The sequence below is a fragment of the Schistocerca americana genome, chromosome 9 (genome assembly GCF_021461395.2).
Source record: "Schistocerca americana isolate TAMUIC-IGC-003095 chromosome 9, iqSchAmer2.1, whole genome shotgun sequence".
Classification (NCBI taxonomy): Eukaryota; Metazoa; Arthropoda; class Insecta; order Orthoptera; family Acrididae; genus Schistocerca; species Schistocerca americana.
This window is the reverse complement of record NC_060127.1, coordinates 40405978-40432172: the sequence shown is the minus strand read 5'-3', so window position 1 is coordinate 40432172 and position 26195 is coordinate 40405978. Positions and strand designations below refer to the sequence as shown.

Below are 26195 nucleotides of genomic sequence, written 5' to 3'. Positions count from 1 at the left end.
GGCACAATCATATTTATCAGCTCTCAAATACACTGACATGGGTCATTGTGGATTAATGCACCTAAACTATTTTCATCAAACCCCAAAGGTCTTCCTGAATGCAGAGAGTCACTAATGTCAAAATGATCCTCCTTAAAACAAGAAAACTATTTTCTTGCCGTGCTCTGTCCAGTGGCATTACCTCCATGCACAACGCAAGTGTTTCTGGCTGCCTCCACTGCTGTCATGTCTGTATTGGACTCCAATATAAGAATATATCAGAAATGTTCAGATTTCTCCACTTGGCACTCCATTGTCTTGAATCCACAGCTCCAGTCACTAACTCCAAATGGCAAAATGAGAATATGTAAACTCAAATAGAAACAGTAAACTACAAATGAAAATGACAATCAATAAATAAACCCTTAGCAATCAGAATACTAGCATAAAAAAAAAAGCCATGAAAAATGGACCAACCTCCTATTAAAAATACTCCATACCCCTAGGTCTAGACCCAGGCCCCCTATTTAAACAATGTATGGTGTGGGTGCCCTTATCATCTGGGGAATACAGCATTCAGTCTCTCAACTGTCAGAAATTCAGAGACAGGTAATGATCATGACCCAATCGTCAAAGTTCTTCATATTGACAAGAATCTTATGTGGACTGCTCATATTCTTCATGTTGATCTAGTGTTGAATATCTGAATGTACGAAACTCAGTTTGGACTCTTATACTATCCATATAGTTGCTTCTATTTCGATATTGATGTCAGTACTGCATACTGCAGTCACTTCCACTCTCTTGGCTTTATAAAGCATCACATAAGCTGCTTTTGTAGATGCGAGAGACAATAAAATACTACCTTGCAACATGATATCTTGGGAGAACCACATACTGGAAACAAAAAGTTTTCACTGCTAAAAGGAGGCAGTAATTAGAGTAAAATGCTGGATACAGCATGGGCATTTGTATAGGAACATGCTTAGAAAGCTAGGAATTCTGACAAAAAGATGCACACATGCACAGATTATTTTATTTGTAAGTTTAAATTTCTGTACAAACAAAACAACTCAACATCACAAATACAACATAAGAAAAAAGTTTGACCTACACTGTGAGCTGAAGAACCTCAGCATTGTGCAAAACAGACTGCATTACAGCAGTGCAAAAGTGTTCAGTGTTGTCACTCCTCAAATTATTTATTTTTATTTATTTATTTATTTATTTCCATGTTGTGAATATATCTCAGGATATGGAATGTGTCAGTTTTACAAATTTGTTATGGTGTTATGTAAGTAGTACATTATTCTCATGAAAGTATCTGCAGCTTAGATTCTATAACAGAAAAATAAATTTTGCTGTTAAATCAATATTACAGAAAAAAGAAATATCAAAGAAAATGTATTATAGATAAATAAGTATGTTTACAATAATAAATAGACAGGTTCACAAATAAAGATTTTTAACCCAGTACTCATTAACTACTAAACACTTAATTCATGGGAGGGCATTAAAAATCTTACAGCCACTGAAATGGGCCCCCCTTTTCAACCATAGTCATGTTTGCATGGCCATAGTGGATAGTCATTTCTTCTAGTATCATGTCTATGATATGCACTATTAGGTTTGAAAAGCAGCCTTTAAAATGATTCCTACATGTGGGTCTAGGATGGACTGCACTCATGGTTCTTATGGCTCTTTTCTGCACCCACAGCACTTCCCTAGCAAGTGACTAACTTCAAAATTCAATTCCCAAAATGCCATGAAAATAATTGTAACAAGCTGATTTAATATTTTCCACATTTCTATAAGAGCATAAGTTGCAGAAATCATGCTTTTGCATAGATCCAAGATGTGGTTTGACCAGTTTAGCGTGCTATCAGTATGTAAGCCCCAGGTATTTTGAACTTTCTACCTTAGCTACCATATCTGCAGGTTGCCAAGTTTTTGTCCTATTTCTTCATCTTTCAGGTTTGTGCAAAACTGGATATAGTTTGTTTTACTGTAATTAACAGGAACTACTTATGTTAAACAAGTTCACAATATCCATAAAAACATAATTAGGTGACTCAAGGTCATCTGTTAAATTATCAATAAGCAGCATAGTGTAATCAGGAAAGATGCTGAATTTACAACATTCTGTAAAAATAGGAAGATTATTAATAAAAGATAATAAAAAGTGTTGGGTCCAGAACAAAGCCCTGAGGCACTTAATGTGTGATGGTAGCCCAGTCCAAAGATGAGACACCTTCTCGACTATCCAGTACAACTTTACTTTTTGAAAGATAGGAATAAAGCCACTTCCCTGATGCACCATTTATTTCTAGATACTTTACATTAAGTATTTGGTGACTGACACAGTCAAAAGTTTTTGATAGGTTGTAAAATATTACAAACATCTTTATCTTTTTGTTGATGGATTCCAAAACATTGGTAGCAAATGCAAATACTGCATCTTTTGGTGATAACCTCCTCTGGAATTCAGACTGACTTTACCTGACAATATTATGTTGACTGAGATGCTTAACAAATCTAGAAGGCATTAGTTTCTCTAAAACCTTGCAAAAGCTTGTCAGTACAGAGGTTTCACAACTTCATACTGAAGCCTTTCAGGAATTACACTGATCAGCCACAACATTATGATCATTGACCTACTATAGAAATAAACCTGTGCAGGCGATGGCAGCATTACATAGTGAGGAATGACTGCTAATCAAACGCAACGTGCATGTAGTATCAGTGAGCATGCTATCTGTGTGTAGAATGGGGAGTTTGACTGAGGGCAGGTTGTTATTCTAGTAACTTCCGCTGCGGAAGTCGAACACTTGGCAGAACAAATGGACGTGGTCAGCCCATAGAGGGCTCCGCCTCTGCGGCGGCTATTCTGCGCAGCGGCTCTCACGCAGCGAGGGCGCCACCGCTAAGCCACGTGCAGACAGTGGCCAATAGCCGCTCCCTCCGGTTTCATATATAGGCACCCGCTCTGCCCTAGTCCAGCCAGTCTGGTACTCGCTCTGTATTTCGTTTCTATCTCGGCGGTACCGCGTTCTGGTCATTGCTCATTGTTGACATTTGCCTGGCTCTGGTTCCGAGTGGATTACGTTTGGTGTTTGATGTTGTGGTTTCCACAAGCCTCCATTGTTTATCTCTTCCTTGTTGTGTCGCTCATAGTCGGTCGTGGTTGGTTGTTGTCAGTTGTCGTTGGTCTGTCGTCCGACTCATCCTGTGTTTACCCGGTGGTGCGTGCTCCACTGCCGGCAGCTTCCCCGCCTGGCGGTTCCGATCCGCAGCCCAAGGCATTCCCGCTGTTGGTTGTGGTTACTACAGTTATGGTCCAGAGGCTCGACAAGGGGATTTTGGAAACTGCACAACTTGTCAGGCATTTGAGGAGTGCTGTTGTGAGTGTCTTAAACACATAGTGAAACCACGCCCAGACATTGTAGGGTTGGGTGGCCATTTCTCATTACAGATGTTGGACATCATAGGCTGGGCAGACTGGTAAAACAGAACAGGCAGTGAACCGTAGCAGAACTAACATTAGACTTTAATGCTGGACAGAGTAAAAGTGTGTCTGAACACACGTAACAGTGGGCCTCTGCAGCCGATGACCCATGCATGTGCCAATGTTAACACCGCGATATAGGCAAGTACAACTGAAATAGGCACGTGACCAATGGCAGTGGAAGTTGGTGCAGTGGCACAGCATTGCATAGTCTGATGAATCCCAATATCTTCATCATGCCGGTCTGAGGGCGCAAATCTGTCATCTTCAAAGGGAACACCTATACTGCGAGACATAAAAAAGTTGGCAGCAGCTCCATTATGCTCTGGGGAACATTCACGTGGGCATCCATGGATCCAGTAGAGCTTGTGCAAGACACCATGACAGCCATGGAGTATTGTACACAGGTTGCAGTCCACGTGCACCTGTTAATGACAACCTTGTTTCCCGAAAGCTGTGGCATTTTTCAACAAGACAATGCACCATGTTACAAGGCCAGGAGTGTGACTGAGTGATTTGAGGAACACAGTGGCAAGTTCCAATTGGTGTGCTGGCCTTTCGAACTTGCCAGAATTGAACCCGATTGAACACATCTGGATGTGATTGAATTTGACATCAGAGCTCATCATCCCCTCCCTAGATTTATGGGAATTATGTTACTTGTGTATGCAAATGTAGAGCCAGTTTCCTCCCACAGTCTACCAAGACCTCATTTCCAGAATGAAATTTTCACTCTGCAGCGGAGTGTGCACTGATACAAAACTTTCTTGCTGATTAAAACTGTGTGCCGAACTGAGATTCGAACTCGGGACTGACCTACCCAAGCACATCGAGTGCAGTTCGAGTCTCGGTCCAGCACACAGTTTCAATCTGCCAGGAAGTTTCAACACCTCATTGCTTTCATGTCGTGATGTGCCGGTGCTGTTATCCATGCTAATGGTGGACATATCAGCTATTAGATAGGTGGTCATAATGTTCTGGCTGATCCGTGTAAATCTGCTGTCAATGAAACTACAACATTTAAACATTGACTGATTCTTAAGCATTCCTAATAGAAAAATCCATCTCTGTTTCAGATTAATATCTAAACTAGCAGGCATAATTTCTCTTTCTTGTTGATAAATCTGCAGCAGTTTTGTTTTCTTATTTGAATGTGTGAAGTTTGAACAGTATTATGCCTTTTGACTGTAACCCACACAATTGTTTAATGCAACACAGTCTACTGGTACTCAGTAAAACTTGCACCCATCTCTATAGCGGGACTCACTAATGCATGACTGTGGGGTAGGGCTGGACTTGGATGTAAGCTGTTTCAAATCCTGGTGCCGGAAAATTTTCACTGCCACTTTTTGGCTGGTGGGGAGAGGCAGTGGCATAAAGTTCCTGATCATAGTCTCTCATGTAAAGAGGGCATTTGACACTGTCAATGGTGAACTGGAAATCCACTGAGTATATTAAGCTGTGCGGCCCAATTGGAGCTGTTTGGCAGGAGTACACTATGTGCCAGCATTGGGTTTCATTCTGTTTTATCATCATCATCATCATCATCATCATCATCATCCAACACAAATACAAACATCCACTATACAAACATACACTATACAAACATCCATTACACTCACCTTCCCTCTAAAAACACACAAACAACACAACCTTCACATATCCACAAGGAAATGGGTAAATGATAATCGAGTAAGGGATTGACATAAGATATGGATGAGAATTCTCAACATCTATCATGCAATCACATAAGTGACAGGTATGGCAAATTTGCTATGAACAATATATCGTGCAGGGTGAGTTTAAGGATTTAGTTTACTTCGTGTTAAATTTTCACGCATGCAGCATGTTAAGAAACTGACAGTATGAAGAGTAAAATTACTGAAGTTGCATGTATTACTTCATTGTCAGTTGCAACAGTTTTTATGGGAATGAACGAAAAGTATGGAGACTATGATCCATGAAAAGTATGTTGGCAAAGTTAAGGAAAATGCCTGGAATGATGTTTTGATTGCAAACTCACTATTGTTGAATTTATGGAGGAAAAAGGAGAACAGAAACAAAAATTAAAAAACCCAGAGTGGTTTGCAGACCTTGCATTTAAAGTGTGCTTGACTGCACATGGCACACAGTAAGACACTGAGAAATGACTTCTTTCTGATTTTACGGGAATGCATTTAAAAAGAAAATCACATTATAGAAGACCCACAGTCTAACAAACACAGTCCTGTCCCATAAGCTCACAGCTGTTAAGGAAACTGGGAGGTCTGAGGCTTTCATTGTAGTCTTGAAAGAATTAAGAGGATAGTTTCCTAAACGTTTTGAGGATGCTGTCAATCTTACATCCACTTTTGAGACAGTTTACTGTTTTGCTTGAAAACACTCCTATGCATGTATAGATGGAACTGATTGACCTGCAACATAATTCTCATTTTAATGACAAGTTCTTTTACGTTCAAACTGTCCAGGATGTTTACAGTACTTTCCTCAGGTAGAGTGTCCACGTCTCCGTAATGAAATTGCAAAAGTGCTACAGTATTTCAATTGACATACTTGTGTGAAAACTGTTTTTCCAAGTATGAAACTAAGTCAGTGACGATTATGTAGCAACTTGAGTGCGAAAATGTGTGAAATGGTCTGCGTCTGTCCATATTCTGATGGTTTGTACCAGATAAAAATTATAATGCTTCCTCAGTACACTGAAAATAATTAAATAATACTGAAAATTAGTTTTCTTTTTGAAATATGTTTTTGAAAAATGTGAAATATGAAGCAAAATCATACACAGTGTTACTGCATTGACATTTAAATGTGATGCATTCAGTTCCTCGTCCTCCTCCTCGTCTGTCAAAGTGCTTGGCAGTGGGGTAAACATGCAGTGAGGCTGTGCGCTTTGGCATTTGCGGCAGAGTGCAGCCTGAGAGCCAAAATTTTGGACAGCCTTGCTTTAGAGGTCCCTATTTTCTTGGAAATATCTTGTAATTTCTCTTAATTACTCATTTTGCTTTCAGTATTGTACTAGCATTATGTTAACAATCTTCAACAAATATAGTTCTGCACTGTTATTGCCTGAATAGTCCTTATATATTACTTCCTATATTTCATATCACCTTGTATCACTGTAATAATTTTTGAAAATGTATTTTTTTTTACTTGTCCTGCATCCTAGTGAATCTTAACAACTGGATTTATGAAACTGAAGTACACAAATGATCTAAATTAACTCTCAAGTCATTTTTAGTACCAAGCAAGGTGGCACGATGGTTAGCACACTGGACTCGCATTCGGGAGGACGATGGTTCAAATCTGCGTACAACCATCCTGATTTAGGTTTTCTGCGATTTCCCTTAATCACTCCAGGCAAATGCCAGGATGGTTCCTATGAAAGGGCACAGCCGACTTCCTTCCCCAACCTTCTCTAATCCGATGGGACTGATGACCTCACTGTTTGGTCCCCTCCCCCAAATCAGCAACCAGCCAACCAATCATTTTTAGTCTACTAAAAGCATTTAATATGTAGAACTGTGCAATAATAAAATTGTGTAAGTACCGCACAGAAGCCTCTCATGAACTTTCACTGGGATGACAAAAGTTGTGGGATGCCTCCTAATACAGTGTCGGTCCTCCTCCTTCCTGGTGTAGGGCAGCAACTTGACGTGGCGTGGACTCGACAAGCTGTTGGAAGGCCCCTGCAGAAATACTGAGCCATGCTGCCTCTATAGCCATCAATAATTGTGACAGTATTGCTGCTGCAGGATTTTGTGCAAAAATTGTCCTCTCGAGTATGTTCCACAAATGTTCGATATTATTTGGAAACATATAGTCCTTGAATGGTTGAAAACGGTTTCAAAGTAGCTGAACACAACCATTTCCAGACAATTCTCAGTTCAGTTTGACCCACACCATTATGTAGCCATCATGAGCTTGCACAGTGTCTTGTTCACAACTGGGGTCCGTGGCTTCGTGGGGTCTATGCCACACTCAAACCCTATCAGCAGCTCTTACCAACTGAAATCAGGCCACCATTTTGCAGTCGTGTAGGGTCCAACTGATATGGTCACGAGCCCAGGAGAGGTGTTGCATGTGGTGTGCTGTGCTGTGCTGCAAAAGGACTCAAGTTGGTTATTTGCTGCCATAGCCCATTAGCACCAAATTTCACCTCACCATTCTAACAGATGCATTGATCTTACATCTCACAATAATTTCTGTGGTTATTTCAACAGCGTTGCTTGTCTGTTAGGACTGACAGCTCTAAGCAAATGTTGCTGCTCAGTTGTTAAGTGAACGCCATTGGCACTAGGTTGTCCATGGTGAGAGGTAGGTAATAGCCAAAATGAGGTATTCTTGGCACACTCTTGACTCTGTGGATTGCAGAATATTGAATTTCCTAATGATTTCAGAAGCAGAATATCCCATACGTCTAGCTCCAACCACTATTCCGTGTTCAACATCTGTTAATTCCTGTCATGCGGCCGTAATTATGTGGGACACCTTTTCACAGGTATCGTCTGAGAACAGACGTCAGCGCTACCAATGTGTTGCACTTTTATACCTTGTTTATGCAATACTGCTGTGATCTGTATATGTGCACTTCGTTATCCCATAACTTTTGTCACCTCGCTGTAGAATGAGCTGTTATACCAGCAATAGAGTTACCATATAGTAATGTTGGAGAACTGGGGGATTTCAGACAATGTGATTTATTTTATGTATTTTTTCTTTTCCTTGGATCTCTTTTAGGGAATCTTTTTTACTGAAAATTCTGTCATAGTAGTGAACACATTAAATTTTTCATGTTGTAGACTACATTTAACAGCAGATTTAAATTTTCAAAAGTGAGCTTATTGCTTTCATCCATCCACTGAACATTTAACAGCAAAAATATTCTGTATACAGCTGCATTACGTGTAGGTATGGCAAAACAGTACAATGCCACTTTCAAAAATTGAATGCAATCAACACTGCTATTCATGCATTGGTACCATTTCACTTTTCTGTACAAAAGTTGCAGAGTTTGCCATGTAGTATGTTCATAAAGCACGTATTTCGTCAAAGCAGAGTCATATCTAGGATCCTGGTCTGTCAGAGAGTTTCTAAGCTCATACAGGTTGTCTGTCATCATGCCATTTCCAAATTCTCTGAGTAAATGGAGGTGTTGTCTTAATGCATTATCCTACCAATTACTGTAGGCACCCCCCACCCACCCACATCAAAGAGAACACAGACATCTATAACAATGCTAACACCTCTTAAATTAAACAGTTTTTTGCACTGCTTCTCACTTACAAATTACTCATTTGCACAGTGTGCATTTTGCTTCTACATCTGTTGTACCCTGGTGCAGAAAAGGAAAACAAGTTTATTATTTAAACTTGTTCTTATAGTTATATTTTTGTATCCTGATTTGTATAATATATATTGTATAGCTTATAATAGAGTACTTGGTTGAGGGTCCAGAATATTTAAGTCCACTGAAAATGTTAAAGTGAAGCTTCTCTTGTTTACCACATTTCCACATATATGGAGAGAAAAAAAAGAATAAAGGTATGCAGTGTTGTTAACTTTCAGCAGAGTTCAGCAAAGACCAGCTATAGAGCAGATATGTCATATAAAAATGTATTTACAAAAAAAAAAATGCTAACAATATGATACATTTCCTGGGTGACTGTTGCCAGAGCCAGAGTTCAAAATAAGCGGAAGTGATAAATAAATAATATAGTTTTACTGTATACTAAAAACGGGTGGTTTTGCAAAAATTTCCAAAACTGAGTGGGGTTGGGGCAGGGTCTCAAACACACTTGGTCCCTCGTAAAAATAGGTAACCCTAACCCACACTCACAACAATAGAGGTAAAAATAATTTCCATACAGGCTATGTATTCTTATCTAGGATTCAGAATGGAGTAAATTCTAATTAACACTAATGTTCATATTACATTTTCCCAATATGTAGACAGCTTGCAGTATTCTATGGAAAGAAGGAAGATTAGTATTTAATGCCCCATTGACAAAGAGGTCATTAGGGATGGAGCACAAGCCCCGATTAGCCAAGGATGAGAAGAAAACTGGGCATGTCCTTTCAATGGAACCATCCCAGTGTTTGCCTTAATCAATTTAGGGAAACAACTGCAAATATAAATCTAGATAGTCAAACATGGATTTGAACCACTGCCCTCCTAAATGAGAGTCCAGTGTGCTAGCCACTGCACCACCTTTCTCAGTCACAAATGCTTTGTTTGAAGTATTTGACAAAAGCAGCAGCTGAGTCGTGTAAGTAAAAGAGCAGTGGCTATTTAAAGTAGCCGTTTTTTGCTAACATGGGGACTATCAAACCTTTTAATGATGGATGGGATGGAGTCTTAGGTATGTTGTAGAGGGGCTGTCCTGAGTGCCTGGTTAGCGGCTTTTCATGCAATGGCCCCTAGTTCCCAAGGCAATCACTGTCGAAGTTTTATGCGTACCTCCTACACCTGCAACTTTGTTTGTGTTTCAAGCATGCAAGTGTAGTACAGTGTCCAAGTTTTGCGGTTACCATGCTGTTCCTACCTGTGTAAAGTTGTTGTTGTTAATTTCCTGAAGTTGTACAAAATATCATTAAATAGTATATGTCATGCAAAAATATTCAAAATAGCTGTTTTCGCTGTAATAACAATATTATGAAAAGGATTGATTGCCACTTGCCACACAGTGGAGAGTTGAATTGCAGAAAGGCACAACAAAAAGCTACTAAGCGCACAAGCTTCCAGCAAGAAGGCCTTCTTCCGAAACAGACACCCCTGCCCCGTGTGTGTGTGTGTGTGTGTGTGTGTGTGTGTGTGTGTGTGTGTGTGTGTGTATAGACATAACCTTGCCTCTTTTTCTCATCTCTCCCTCATGGACTGTTAAAAAGTGCTGCAAACCACAGACTGGCATTTATTAATGAAATTACTATGTGAAAATGACAATTTTCGAGTAATTTTGAATGACATATAGTTGTTGTTGTGGTCTTCAGTCCAGAGACTGGTTTGATGCAGCATTTAATGAAATTCTGTAAAATGAAATTGAGAAAAAAAAGTAATATTCAGTAGGGTTCGAACTGTACCATCAGGATGGTAGCCATGATCCTTGGCTGCTGCACTACATACACTTGATTAATACATGACCAATGGTACAGGTATAGAAGAGATGCATAAAATTTCAACATTGATTTTCTTGGAAATGAGGGGCCATCACATGAAAAGCAGCCAGCTAGGTACTCAGGATAGATCCCTCTCCAACATACCTAAGACTCATCAAAATTTGTGATTCACTGGCCTGGTGGTCCCCTCGTGAATATATAGTACTACAGTAATCTAAGAGGGCATGCTTGCAAGTAATCCCTCCAAATTTTTTATGTGTAAACTCATAAAGTTAGGTACATAAAATATACTTTATTATCATTCTACTACATTATTCTTCATGTCTAAACATTTATTTCTTAACTTAGTCATCCCAATGACAAACACATTTCTCCCAATGAGTGACCAGTTTGCTGATACTGTCACTGTATAACATTTGACTTTGTTGACAGAGCCACAACTTCACCTTTGTTTGCATCATTTCATCACTACCAAAGCAAAGTCCTCATAGGTGTTCTTTAAGTTTTGGGAACATTCTGAGCTCTGTCAGACAAGCTGAGGTTAGCACCACCATTCCCTACATTACAAGCACAAACAACCCAATGTTGCTGGCCGCTGTAGCCGAGCGGTTCTAGGCGCTTCAGTCTGGAACCGCGAGACTGCTGCGGTCGCAGGTTCGAATCCTGCCTCGGGCATGGGTGTGTGTGATGTCTTTAGGTTAGTTAGGTTTCAGTAGTTCTGAGTTCTAGGGGACTGATGACCTCAGATGTTAAGTCCCATAGTGCTCAGATCCATTTGAACCAACCCAACATCGCACGTAACTGATTTAGATACAGTCCTCACCGTACACAGCTTTCATTCTTCTGTGCATTCAATGGAAGGCATGTCTTCTGTGGTCAGAAACTCGATTGCAGTATGCTGTTTCTCACACATCGACATAGTTATGTTACACAGCACAATTCGGAGCTCTATTTATCCTAATGACAAACGATCTACCATCTTACATAAATACTCACTCCATTCTCTATGCAGATGATACCACATTTTTCAGTATCAGCTCAGACATGGATATGCTTCAAACTGTGGCAAATGACACAATGTCACAAGCATCAGTCTGGTTTCGAGCTAATGGGTTCCTGCTTAGTGAGAGTAAAACTCAAAAGATTCTATTTAGTTTAAGAGATCTGCCAGTATCAGACTTCATGGATAGTGTTAAGTTCTTGGTATTGTTATAGATAGTAAATTGACTTGGGAGCCACATATTAAATACATTAGTGCAAGGCTGTCTAGAGTGGTGTATTTGTCAAGGAATTTAAAAAAACCATGTCCCTGTGGCATATGTAAGATCGGCCTACTTTGCTTTTTTCAAAAGCATTATATCTTATGGGCTTTTAATATGGGGCAATAGCTCACACCTTCAGGACATTTTGGTACTTATAAGAATACCAGTGTAGAAGAGATGTACACACTCATGGAACCAGAAATAGTAGCCATCTTGACATACCTTACTACAAATTATCCAAGTCACTGAACAGCTACGAAGTGGTGGGTATGAAGATGTTTAACAATGGGTAGAATGGGTAGAAGCTCCATTTGATTTATTTAAAGACAAATTATTCAGTTGGTTAGCTGCAAATCCTTGATACTCACTTCAGGAATTTTATGACTGTAAAATATCATAGTGGTATCGGTTTGGAGAGTACAGCATAATTTCTTTAACTGATTAATTTATGATGCAATGTTTTCATATTATTTGATTTTAAATATAGTATTTTATGAAAAAAACCAATAGTGACATATTAATCTTCAACCCATGCATATATACTGTATAACTTGTATGTATGTAACTTGACTTTGTCAATTGCTGTAATAACTAAACAACAATAAAATTTCATTCGGTTCAGTTCAATTCTGTAGCAGCAGAGCTTTGCAACTTGCTTTAGTGAAGGGGAACGTCAACCAAATAATATGTATGACATGTAATATCTCAACTGATATTTAAAACAAAATAATAAACTTGGAGGAATTACTTTTCAGGACACCCTCATAGAAGCACACTTCACTATTATCAGAAAGAGTTGATTTGGATAAATATTACTACACTTTACAGAAGCTGACTACAGTGGTTGCTTCAGCCAGTTAACATATAGGGTATTTAAGCTGGAGGTGTAAAAAAAAATAAAATAAAAATAAAAATAAATGCTTGTAATGAAAAAACTCAACATTTTATGTTGTTGGATAAACATGCAATCGATAGAAACTGTCCAAAATATTGTCCTCACCATTTCATTCACAGTGCATAGTATAGTGCTTACGTGCACATGTGCACAAATGTTTATTATGCAGAGGCAGACATACTCCTGACAGTAAAGATGTGGATGCCACAACAAAAGATACAGAGTGTGCTACAGTTTGCATAGCTAAAAATCTGCAATATGTGCTCAGCAGTGTGCAAGAAGAGAATGGAATGTGGATCCCCCCCCCCACAGATAAATCCATTTAACAGTGCGGACAGAACTCTTTGAGAAACAGGATGTTTGATTTCAAATGCTGGAAAACAAACTTCTTAGGAAACGGGAAGTTGGATTCCAAATGCTGGAAAACATCCTGAAATGCACTTGAATGAAGACTGTAGAATGTGTGCGTGACGCATTCACCAGAAACCCATGTAAATCCATTAGACAAGCTAGCAGGGAACTAGCAGTCACCTATTAGATGGGCACGACAGTGTGCAAAAATGTCTCCAGTTATGTGCTTATAAACTCTAATTTTTGCATCACATTAAGCCTGAGGGTAACCGCATATGTGATTTTGCTGTTGTGACGTTGCATCATATAGACAAAAAAATGACTACATCAATGCACTGCTGTTCAGTGATGAATCTATCTTCTACGCATGTGGCAAAGTTAGCTGAAATAACTGTTGACTATTTGGAAGTAAGACTACAGGAGAAGTTATTGAATACAAAAAGGAACACGCCAAAAGATAATCTTTCGTGGGATGGCATAACCATGGAGTGGTAGGTCCATTTGTTTTATGGAGGCTACAGTGACAGGGCACACAAGTCTCGACATATTGGTAAACTATGCAGTTCCACATATGCCTCCTGATGTCATTTACCAGTAGGATGGTGCCCCACTATTATGGGGATGTTACCCCATTTCTCCACGAGATGAATCCTGAGCTTTGGATCGGAGGGGCAGAGGGCAGAGGGCAGAGGGGGGCAGGGGGGTTGGCCATATTGCCTTGCTATCTGACTCTGCTGCTCCATCTGACTCTGCTGCTGGGTTTAAGTGCATGGGGGTTTATCGAGGACACTGTTCACAGAACAAAGGTTCGAGATCTGGTAGATTTGAGACAATGGAGATATATAGCATTGGGGACCATAACACCTGTCGTGCTTATGAATGCTTGGTGAGAAGTGGAGTACTGTTTCAATATCTGTTGAGTTACAAACTGTGTCCTCACTGAACTGTACCAATGCACACCAAAATGTTTACAATGCTCGACAATAAAGTTATAAACAGTAATACATACTGAAAGATAAACAAATATTTTTATATATCTCTAGCCCAGGCCCCCTTATGACTTGACTCCTTTCATATCCCCAGAGGCTTTTCCCACTTGTTTTACAGAACATGTTGTGTCAAGGAATACGCTATGTCTTGACTGTAGGTTGGCCATTTGGCTGCCTATATCAGAAACGGTAGAAGTCAGAAGGCTTTGTCTAGTACTCCTTTGTTTTTGGGCAAAGCCAAGATTACCTAGTTGACAGTACTTAGTGAGTTAGCCAGTGTTGTCTGCCATGTTACACTGTTTGATACATCTCTGTATCATGCTGTTTCCTGTCCTTCTAATTAGTGTTTGTAATAATTGCAGTCAAGATATTTATTAAAGTTGTCAATATTTAAGACGGTTTCACTCTGGATTACAAAAATTATTCACGTGATTTTTACCTCTGTGCATGACATCTGCTTTCGTGAAAGCATGAAGTGTGGGTTAAGTGTGCCTAATACATTGGGAGATTGGGGGGGAGGGGGGAGGGGGTGTAAGAGACACCTGGTTTATTTTTACATAGGACCAGAATTTTCTATAATTGTTGGCATGCACTTTCACTAAAATTTTATAAATATGATGATAGAAGTTATTGTATGCTTTATGCATTAATTTTTCATTTAGTCAAGAATTTCTATTAACATTTGCCTGTCAACATTTTGGTGTTCTGTTTTGAATTGAGAATTTAACAATATCCATTTTCTCAGCATTATCTGACATTTGTGTTTAAATCAGTTGGTGTCCTTCATCCCACTTCCTTTCTTTTCCACTCTTCTGCCAGGAGGAGGAGCCCCTGGCTCCAAAAGCTTACACATTTCTGTAACTTTTATGTGTTTTTTTTCTCCTGCCACAACTTAGTAAGTAGATTTTTATCCATCCAATTATATTTTCAAAACTGGATTATTTTCATTGAAACAAAACTGTATGTATCGAACTTTCAGCTCACAACCGCAGTCATCTAACAGCTCAACAACTGATTCCACTTGGACACCACTTTCACCTTGGTTGTTGGTTCTATATATTTTTTTCTAAGTTGAGCATATTTACAACAGTTATTCAAAAATTCGTTAAACAGGGTTCTTTCATACAGTTTATGAAACTATTAGTTAAACTTACAGCTCTCAGCAATTCATAAACATTTATAAGTATAAATTAATTTGGTCTTATTTCCTTGAGGTAAAATTTAAGCAGTGTTCATGATTACTTTCCTATATATACAATGAATACTTTAACTTTAGGTAGCTTCCTAATTATTTGCATATGGTGGTATAAGATGGAGTGAAAACACTTTGCCACATATAAAACACAGCTGTGTTGCACATAAAAACTCATTAAGGTTTCCATTTGTTGTTGTTGTGGTCTTCAGTCCAGAGACTGGTCTGATGCAGCTCTCCATGCTACTCTGTCCTGTGCAAGCTTCTTCATCTCCCAGCACTTACTACAACCTACATCCTTCTGAATCTGTTTAGTGTATTCATTTCTTGGTCTCCCTCTACGATTTTTACCCTCCACACTGCCCTTCAATACTAAATTGGTAATCCATTGATGCCTCAGAATATGCCCTACCAACTGATCCCTTCTTCTAGTCAAGATGTGCCACAAATTTCTCTTTTCTCCAATTCTATTCAATACCTCCTCATTAGTTATGTGATCTACCCATCTAATCTTCAGCATTCTTCTGTAGCACCACATTTCGAAGGCTTCTATTCTCTTTTCGTCCAAACTATTTATCATCCATGTTTCACTTCCATACATGACTACACTCCATACATATACTTTCAGAAACGACTTCCTGACACTTAAATCTATACTCGATGTTAACAAATTTCTCTTCTTCAGAAACGCTTTCCTTGCCATTGCCAGTCTACATTTTATATCCTCTCTACTTCGATCATCATTAGTTATTTTGCTCCCCAAATAGCAAAACTTTTTTACTACTTTAAGTGTCTCATTTCCTAATCTAATTCCCTCAGCATCACCAGACGTAATTCGACTACATTCTATTATCCTCGTTTTGCTTTTGTTGATGTTCATCTTATATCCTCCTTTTAAGACACTGTCCATTCTGTTCAGCTGCTCTTCCAGGTCCTTTGCTGTCTCTGACAGAATTACAATGTCATCGGCGAACCTCAAAATTTTTATTTCTCCTCCATGGATTTTAATTCCTACTCCGAATTTTTCTTTTGTTTCCTTTACTGCTTACTCAATAAACAGTTTCAATTTATATCTCTTATTTATTTATATTTGATGTAATTGTGAGTGTTAGCATTAATACAGTATGATGTTATTATGCCCACATTATATTTATGTACCAAGTAATGATACAAAGATCAGATTCATAAAACCTCGTACCATGTCTGTAGTATTCATTTTGATTCATGTTTTGAGTGAAAGAAATGAGTTGTTTCATTATTATCAATAATTTTTATTCTCCACAGACAATACGAACACCAACAGGGTATGAATTTGTTTGCCAACATGGACCATCCGAGTGTGAGGGCAATAAAATACATGCTTGTGCTATTGATGTTCTGCAGGAAATAGATATTCAGCTCAAGTACATAGGTTGTTTAATGAGTGACTATGATTATCCTGAATTAGTCGGCCAAAAGGTAAGATATTTAAGTATGTAATAACCAGTTCGAAGTCAATATGGAAACAAATATGTAACATTACAGATACTTTTGTGTCTTTTGCTGTGTAACTGACTTGTTTTTATTTGGGCAAAAGGTGTGGAAGCACTGCAGCGGTTCATAAATAACACAATGTTAACATTTCATCATTCCTTTTTATGGGCAAAAATTGTAAGTGCTGTGAGAGGTCCAAGTTTGACACAACTGGTCCCTATGAGGAAACTAAAATCTTTTCATGTTGTATGTTTGTATTTTACCAGGAAAAAGCTGTAAAGTGAATATTCAATTTCTTCCTATAAGCTTTACAAGCACATCTCATTCTTTACCAGAACTAAAGTTTTCCCATCAGCCAATGCATATAATTCAAATGATTCTCTGATTGTCTACTTACTATATTTGCTTCTTTCTTAGTGTGCAAAACAGTTGGGCATCGACTGGAATCCAATTTTATGGTGTTCGAGAGAAACCAAAGGCACTGAGCTCCTGCGAGCATATGGAGAAGCAACCAAAGCTCTGGATCCACCTGTATCTTTCATTCCAACTGTCACATTAAATGGAGTAAGTACCAGTTACACTCAATAATATGCAATTCACACAATTAAAAAATTCTTTAGCGCTGTTGTCTCTCTGTCAACAACACACCAGCATTATATTAACTGCAAGCGGGATTCATGTTTGAATTAAAGAACAGCATATTTTTCACTGAATACACCTGATGGAGCTAGTCACTAATTCTCATGATTGTTCAAATTAATAGAATGGCAGTTAAACTAATGTAGAGGAAGTGGGGGTAGTAGTTTTATTGATGATGCAAATTAAGGGTAAAAGGAGGCTATTAAAGAAAGATTACAAATGTTAGACTTTTCATCCTACTAAGCACAAAATTACTCTTCAGAAAAAAGTCTGCAGCTCGTGGCCTAGTGCCTAGCTTTGCTGCCTCTGGATCATGGGGTCTCGGGTTCGATTCCCAGCCAGGTTGGGGATTTTCTCTGCCAGGGGCTGGTTGTCTGTGTTGTTGTTGTCATCATCATCATCATCAGCATCTCATACATGACAGTGAGTAGATTGGACTGTGTAAAAAAATTAGACTGTGTAAAAATTGGGCACTGATGACTGCGCAGTTGAGTGCCCCCAAACCAATCATCATCATCATCTCTTCAAAAAGGCAAGTATTCAGTGCAGTGAGACATGATCAGAGGACCTACACATATGAGAAACTGCACAATAACCCTGAAAGAGTGGTTCGGTGTGGGGCGGCGGAGGGGTAAAGTGGACTACGTCATGGTGTTGTGGACCACTGCAGTTGCAGTGTGGTGAATTCTTTCCTGAATGCCATCTTTCCTTCTTGAGGCATAACTATGATAGAGGAATGTAAATTACAGGAGCAATAAAATCAGATTACATCCAAGTGATGTTCAGAAAGTGATAACTTCATACTTTAAAAGCACGCTAGATAAATATGATTGCTTGCTCATTTTATCATTCTTCAGACTTAATTTTTAGCAGGCTATAATATAAACTGTAATTAGCAATTTACAGTTGGCTAGTCGGCTACAGAGAGCTAATGATAAATGTAAATAGTAACCATGTTTAGCAAGCAGTGAAGGAAACAAAAGAAAAATTCGGAGTAGGTATTAAAATCCATGGAGAAAAAATAAAAACTTAGAGAATATAAAATGTAGACTGGCAATGGCAAGGAAAGCGTTTCTGAAGAAGAGACATTTGTTAACATCGAGTATAGATTTAAGTGTCAGGAAGTCGTTTCTGAAAGTATTTGTGTGGAGTGTAGCCATGTATGGAAGTGAGGCATGGATGATAAATAGTTTGGACAAGAAGAGAATAGAAGCTTTCAAAATGTGGTGCTACAGAAGAATGCTGAAGATTAGATGGGTAGATGACGTAACTAATGAGGAGGTATTGAATAGAATTGGGGAGAAGAGGAGTTTGTGGCACAACTTGACTAGAAGAAGGGATCGGTTGGTAGGACACGTTCTGAGGCATCAAGGTATCACCAATTTAGTATTGGAGGGCAGCATGTAGGGTAAAAATCGTAGAGGGAGACCAAGAGATGAATACACTAAGCAGATTCAGAAGGATGTAGGTTGCAGTAGGTACTGAGAGATGAAGCTTGCACAGGATAGAGTAGCATGGAGAGCTGCATCAAACCAGTCTCAGGACTGAAGACCACAACAACAAAACAGCCATGTTTCAGAGTTTGTATAAAAACACCAGAATAATTTTAGACACTGGAAAGCAGGTAGTGCTAGACACTTACATAGGCCATGAAATTGGGCAGAAAAACATTAGGTTTCCATTGCTATTCAAAATCTGTATAAATGACTAGGGAAGAATCTGTAGAATGGACACTGCTTTGTTAGGACACAAATTTGGACATAAAAAGTGGGTGAACTCTATGGTGATTGTCAAAAATTATGCAAGGAACTTGAGACAAACTTTAAAGGAAAGAATATTGAAAGATTTCAAAAACTAAGACTAAGGTAATGAATCAGTGAGATGTGTATCAGTGCACTAGAGTCTACATCTACTCTTAAATCTACATACATTCTCTGCAAGATGACACACGGTGTATGGCAGAGGGTACCTAGTACCACTACTTGTTGCTCCATTTCCTGTTACACTTCGAAATGAAGCAAGTGAAAAATGGTGGTCTATATGCTTCTGCATGAGTCCTGATTTTTCTTGTCTTGTCTCCACAGTCCTTATGCAAAATGTATGTTGGTGTCAGTAAGGTCATTCTGCAGTCTGTCACAAATTCTAGCCCTTGTAACTTTCTCATTAGTATGATAGTGAATACAGGCCAAAGCAATGAATTAAAATGTGTACCAAGGCCGGGATTTGAGCTTGGGTGTGCTGCCTGGCAGGCAGGTGCACTAAACCACTGCGCCACCCAGTCACTGCAGCTAATACAGCTGCATGGATTACCTTAGTACACCTTTCCCCTACTACAAACTACAATTCAAACCTCAGCCCACCTTGATGTTGCTCTTCTTAACTTTTATCAGTATTACAGAGGCTCTCCAACATTGGAATAGTACCACAGCAGAGAGCAAAATGGAGATAATTCTGGCTGTACCTCAGTTGTGGGTCACATATATTAATACATGCAATTAATGGAAAATCCAGGATGAAGTGAAACAATATTATGAGAAGGAAAGTTGCTCAGTTGTCTGAGACTGCAGTCGCGCACGCGCGGGTGTGTATGTGCGCGCGCGCGCGCGCGCGCGTGTGTGTGTGTGTGTGTGTGTGTGTGTGTGTGTGTGTGTGTGTGTGTGTGTGTGTCAAGGCCAATGGTCGATAGCTTTAATTGTGAGAGTCTTTCTGTTGTGCCTATCTGCAACTCAGTATATAAAATTATTATTATATATCAATATATCCAATTATTCCAGAGACATATTAAGTCTTGATATCAAGATGGGCTGATGCCTGAATTGGATTTTGTATTTGGGTGAGGGGGTGGGGGACATACTTGGGCAATCTGTGCAGCTGTTTTAGCTGCCATGCCAGGGTGGTGCAGTGGTTAGGGCATTTGGCTGGTGAGCAAGAGACCTGGGTTCAAATCCTGGCCATAGTACAAATTTTAATTGATTGATCTGAACTGTGTTCATTATCATAGGTGAAGTTGGGGCTTAATATGTCTCTGTAAGATATAATTTCATATGATTAATTTCTAATTAATGTTTCCCAAAAAACTAATATCCTTTCATCCACATGGATTCCCATTTGAATTCACAGAGCATTTCTGTAGCATTCACACACTGGTCAAATTTATGACCAACAAATGTACAAACAATGGCTTGCGTTTGCTCATTCAGGTTAATGTGAATATGAACCAGGATGCTTTTTTTCAACATTCTTTGTGACCAAGTCTGGCCCTTCCTTCCATATCTGCATGAAGAGAAGCAGTGGACACTCATGTCTTCCAAGGTGACAGCAGCCATATTTATAGGATTTGGGCAGCTAGCTCACTAAATCACCCATATCTAAATTCAGCATAAAATGTCTGGGACTATTTGGAACAGCAGGTGAAACATACAGTCAACATCACTGCAATTTGGTGGATCTATGGGATGTATTCATCAGTAGGTGGCTTCAGTTTGATCTGAAACTATAACTACATGATTACTCTGCAACTCACAACGAAGTGTGTGGCAGAGGGTTCATCGAACCACCTTAAAGGTATTTCTCTACCGTTCCACTCTCAAATGGCACATGGAAAAAAAAATGAGCATCTAAATCTATCTGTATGAGCTTTGATTTCTCTTATGTTATCATGATGATCATTTCTGCCTATGTATGTGGGCCTCAATAGAATATTTTTGGAATCAGAGGAGAAAGTTTGTGATTCAAATTTCACACCAAGATCCTGCCACATGGAAACGTCTTTGTTTTAATGACTGCCACCCCAATTCATGTATTGTCTGTAGCACTCTCTCCCCTATTTTGCGATAATAGAAATGATCTACCCTTTTTTGATGTCCTTTGTCAGCCCCATCTGACGTGGATCCCACACCACACAGGTATACTCCAGAAGAGAGCAGACAAGTGCGGTGTAAGCAGTCTCTTTAGAAGACCTTGTGTACTTTCTAAGTGTTCTGCCCTGTCTTTGGTTTGCTTTCCCCGCATCATTATGTATGCGAGTGTTCAAATTTAAGTTATTTTTAATTGTAACCCCCAAGTATTTTGTTGAATTTACAGCCTTTAGCTTTGTGGGATTTATCATGCAGCCAGAGTTTAGCAGATTTCATGTGGATGACCTCACACTTTTCATTATTTAGAGTCAATTCCTTCTGTCCACAGCATACAGGTGTCTTGTATAAATCACTTTGCACTTAGTTTTGATCATCTGAGTGAGTTTACAAGATGGTAAATTACAGCAGCATTTGCAAATAATCTAAGAGGTCTGCTGAAATTGTCTTCTATGTCATTTGTGTAGATAAGGAACAGCAGAGGACCTGTAACGCCTTCTTGGACAATTCCAGATATTACTTCTGTTTTACTCAATTACTTTGTCAGTTACTACAAACTGTGATCTTTCTGACAGGAAATCTTGAATCCAGTCACACAACTGAGATGATGCTACATAGGCATGTCATTTAATTAGAAGTTGCTTGTGAAGAACAGTGTCAAAAGCCTCCTGGAAATCTTAAAATATGGAATCAATTTGACATCGCCCGTTGATAGCACTTATTACCTTGTAAGAATAAAGAACAATATTTTCTGAATCTGTGCTAACCATTTTTCAATAAATTGTTTTCTTCGAGGTAATTAATAATGTTCAGACATGGTATATGTTCCAAAATTTTGCTGCAAATAGATAATAGTGATACGAGTCTCATGCAGCAGATTACCCCTATTTCCTTCCTTGTGTATTGGTGTGATAGGGCTTAAAATAAGGACAAAGTTTGTGGTTCAAGCCTCCAACTGGACTATTGGCCTGACTGTAGGCAGGGTGCAGCCCTTCCATCCACACTGGGATTAAGTCTCTTGCCACACCTGCCTTTTATTCCTGGGAAAGATCCCTGGTAGACATTTTGACAGCATGCCGAATGGACTTAGTGCCATTATGGAGAGGTTGGAACAAGGAAAAATGTCCACCCCCATCCTGGATTGAAGCTGGGACATCCAGCACTGGAGTCTACCCACTAGATGACTATGGCTACCTGGATTAGCACTGTGAAAGAAACTTGACCATTCTTTTCTCACCACTTCGAAGTCATTATCAAAGCAAGATGTGGTGTCACACTGCCAAAGTCCTTGCCACCCTGATAATATGGGTTCCCATCAGATCACTGAAGTTAAGCGTTACTGTGCTTGCCTTGCAGTTGGCTGGATGATTCTGGTCTGTTGAATGCTGTTGGTAAGCAGGGTGCACTCAGCCCTTGTGAGGTCAATTGAGGAGCTACTTCACTGGGATGTAGTGGCTCTGGTCACGAAAACTGGTAACAGCCAGGAGAGCGATATGTTGAAAACCTGCCCTCCCATATTCACATCCAGTGACACTTATTGCTATCAGCCGAGGAAGACACAGTAGTTAGTTGGTACTGTTGGGCCTTCCAAGCCCTGTTAGGACACACAGAGACACGCACTCTGTCTTCCAGCTCATTAAGACACTGGATTCTCATTCAAGAGAAGCAGGTTTCAGACATGCCAATTGATCATCCAGATTTAGGTTTTCCATGGTTTCTCTAAAGTAAATGTCAGGATGGCCCTGTGAAGGAAAAGGGCTTATTTTCATTCTAGCATTACACTGAGGTGACAAGTCATGGGATAGCAATAAGCACATATACAGGGTGTTACAAAAAGGTACGGCCAAACTTTCAGGAAACATTCCTCACACACAAATAAAGAAAAGATGTTATGTGGACATGTGTCCGGAAATGCTTAATTTCCATGTTAGGGCTCATTTTAGTTTCATCAGTATGTACTGTACTTTCTTGATTCACCACCAGTTGGCCCAATTGAAGGAAGGTAATGTTGACTTTGGTGCTTGTGTTGACATGTGATTCATTGCTCTACAGTACTAGCATCAAGCACATCAGTACGTAGCATCAACAGGTTAGTGTTCGTCACGAACGGGGTTTTGCAATCAGTGCAATGTTTACAAATGCGGAGTTGGCAGATGCCCATTTGATCTATGGATTAGCACGGGGCAATAGCTGTGGCGTGGTACGTTTGTATCGAGACAGATTTCCAGAACGAAGGTGTCCTGACAGGAAGACGTTCGAAGCAATTGATCGGCGTCTTAGGGAGCATGGAACATTCCAGCCTATGACTTGAGACTGGGGAAGACCTAGAATGACGAGGACATCTGCAATGGACGAGGCAATTCTTCGTGCAGTTAACGATAACCCTAATGTCAGCGTCAGAGAAGTTGCTGCTGTACAAGGTAACGTTGACCATGCCACTGTATGGAGAGTGCTACAGGAGAACCAGTTGTTTCCATACCATGTACAGCGTGTGCAGGCACTATCAGCAGCTGATTGGCCTCCACAGGTACACTTCTGCGAATAGTTCATCCAACAATGTGTCAATCCTCATTTCAGTGCAAATGTTCTCTTTACGGATGAGGCTTCATTCCAACGTGATCAAATTGTAAATTTTCACAATCAACATGTGTGGGCTGACGAGAATCCGCACTCAATTGTGCAATCACATCATCAACACAGATTTTCTGTGAACGTTTGGGCAGGCATTGTTGGTGATGTCTTGATTGGGCCCCATGTTCTTCCACCTACGCTCAATGGAGGACGTTATCATGATTTCATACGGGATACTCTACCTGTGCTGCTAGAACATGTGCCTTTACAAGTACGACACAACATGTGGTTCATGCACGATGGAGCTCCTGCACATTTCAGTCGAAGTGTTCGTACACTTCTCAACAACAGATTCGGTGACCGATGGATTGGTAGAGGCGGACCAATTCCATGGCCTCCACGCTCTCCTAACCTCAACCCTCTTGACTTTCATTTATGGGGGCATTTGAAAGCTCTTGTCTACGCAACCCCGGTACCAAATGTAGAGGCTCTTTGTGCTTGTATTGTGGACGGCTGTGATACAATACACCATTCTCCAGGGCTGCATCAGCGCATCAGGGATTCCATGCAATGGAGGGTGGATGCATGTATCCTCGCTAACAGAGGACATTTTGAACATTTCCTGTAACAAAGTGTTTGAAGTCACGCTGGTACGTTCTGTTGCTGTGTGTTTCCATTCCATCATTAATGTGATTTGAAGAGAAGTAACAAAATGAGCTCTAACATGGAAAGTAAGCATTTCCGGACACATGTCCACATAACATATTTTCTTTCTTTGTGTGTGAGGAATGTTTCGTGAAAGTTTGGCTGTACCTTTTTGTAACACCCTGTAGAGAGGGTTGTAGTATCACTTACACAAGGGCGGTGCATTGGCAGAGCTGTCATTTGTACTCAGGTGAGTCCTGTGAAAATATTTCTGAAATTATTATGGCCGCGCTATGGGAATTAGCAGACTGAACGCAGAGTGGTTGTTGGAGCTAGTTGCATGGTACATTGTATTTCAAATACTGTTACAGAATTCAATATTCAGAGATCCACAGTGTCAAGAGTGTGCCAAGAACACCAGATTTCAGGCATTGCCTCTCACCACAGACAACACAGTGGCTGACAGCCTTCACTTAATGACAGAGAACAGCAGTATTTGCATAGAAATGTCAGTGATAACAGACAAGAAAAACTGCATGAAACCACTGTGCAATGTATCCATTAGGGCAGTGCAGCGAAATCTGGTGTTAATGAGCTATGACAGCAGCCTTTTGCTAACAGCATGACATCAACTGCAGTGCCTCCTCTGGGCTCGTGACCATATCAGTTGGACCCTGGACAACTGGAAAACTGTGACGTGGTCAGATGAGTCCTAATTTCAGTTGCTCAGAGCTAATGGTACGGTTAGTGTGATGTATGGCCCCAAGTTGTCGACAAGGCTCTGTGTAAGCTGGTGGTGGCTCCATAATGTTGTGGGTTGTGTTTACATGGAATGGACTGGGTCCTCTGGTCCAACTGAATTGATCATTGACTGGAAATGGTTATGTTTGGCTACTTGGAGACTCTTGCAGCCATTCATGGACTTCATGTTCCCAAAGAATTGTGTAATTCTTATGATGACAATGCTCCACGTCACCAGGCCACTATTGCTCACGATTGGTTTTAACAGCAATCTGGACAATAGAGTGAAATATTATACCAACCAGGTCACTCGATACGTATCCCATCAAACATTTATGGGTCATACTCAAGAGATCATTACATGGACAGAATCCTGCACTGGCACACTTTTGCAATTATAGATAGCTAGAGAGGCAGCATGGCTCAATATCTGCATAGGGAATTTCCAATAACTTGTTGAGACCGTGCCACGTTGTGCTTCTGCACTTTGACTGTCAAAAGGAGGTCAGACAAGACATTACGAGGTATCCCATTAGTTTTATCACCTTAGTGTACTGTACAATAGTTCTAAATAATAAATAGGATTATTTGACATTAGCAAATGTGAGGGGCATTAAATAAGTACTGCAACGCTCCAATACACCATACCCAAATCAGTGGCCTTACACCACCTTACTGGGAGGGCATGTATACCTGCATTGTATCACTTTACCGGTTGATGTCACAGCCAAAATGGTGCTGCATCAATAATCTCCCCATCATTCGTGTACTGCTTCCTGTGGAGTGCATCCTTCATTGGGCCAAACAGGTTGAAGAGAATCGCAACCATTTCAATTGAACCTGATACTGACACACTCTTTTACCAAGTTCAAAGTCAAATGTCACATTAATTGTATGAGTTGTAATTATTTATTGCACACAAAGTAACAAAATCTCATATATAAAATGTTGAATTAATTCCATTTTTTTTAAATAAAGAATCG

The 26195-nt window shown here is 39.8% G+C and overlaps 1 protein-coding gene across 2 annotated transcripts in view; it reads left to right on the top strand.

The window, feature by feature from the left end:
- Positions 1-26195, top strand: part of LOC124551253 (GILT-like protein 1) — an 81672-nt gene that overhangs the window by 43254 nt on the left and 12223 nt on the right. For both annotated transcript variants that reach the window (XM_047126250.1, XM_047126251.1), the window contains 2 exons: positions 16574-16747; positions 17180-17326. In XM_047126250.1, the coding sequence (XP_046982206.1) occupies positions 16574-16747; positions 17180-17326 (321 nt within the window). The remainder of the gene's footprint in view (positions 1-16573; positions 16748-17179; positions 17327-26195) is intronic.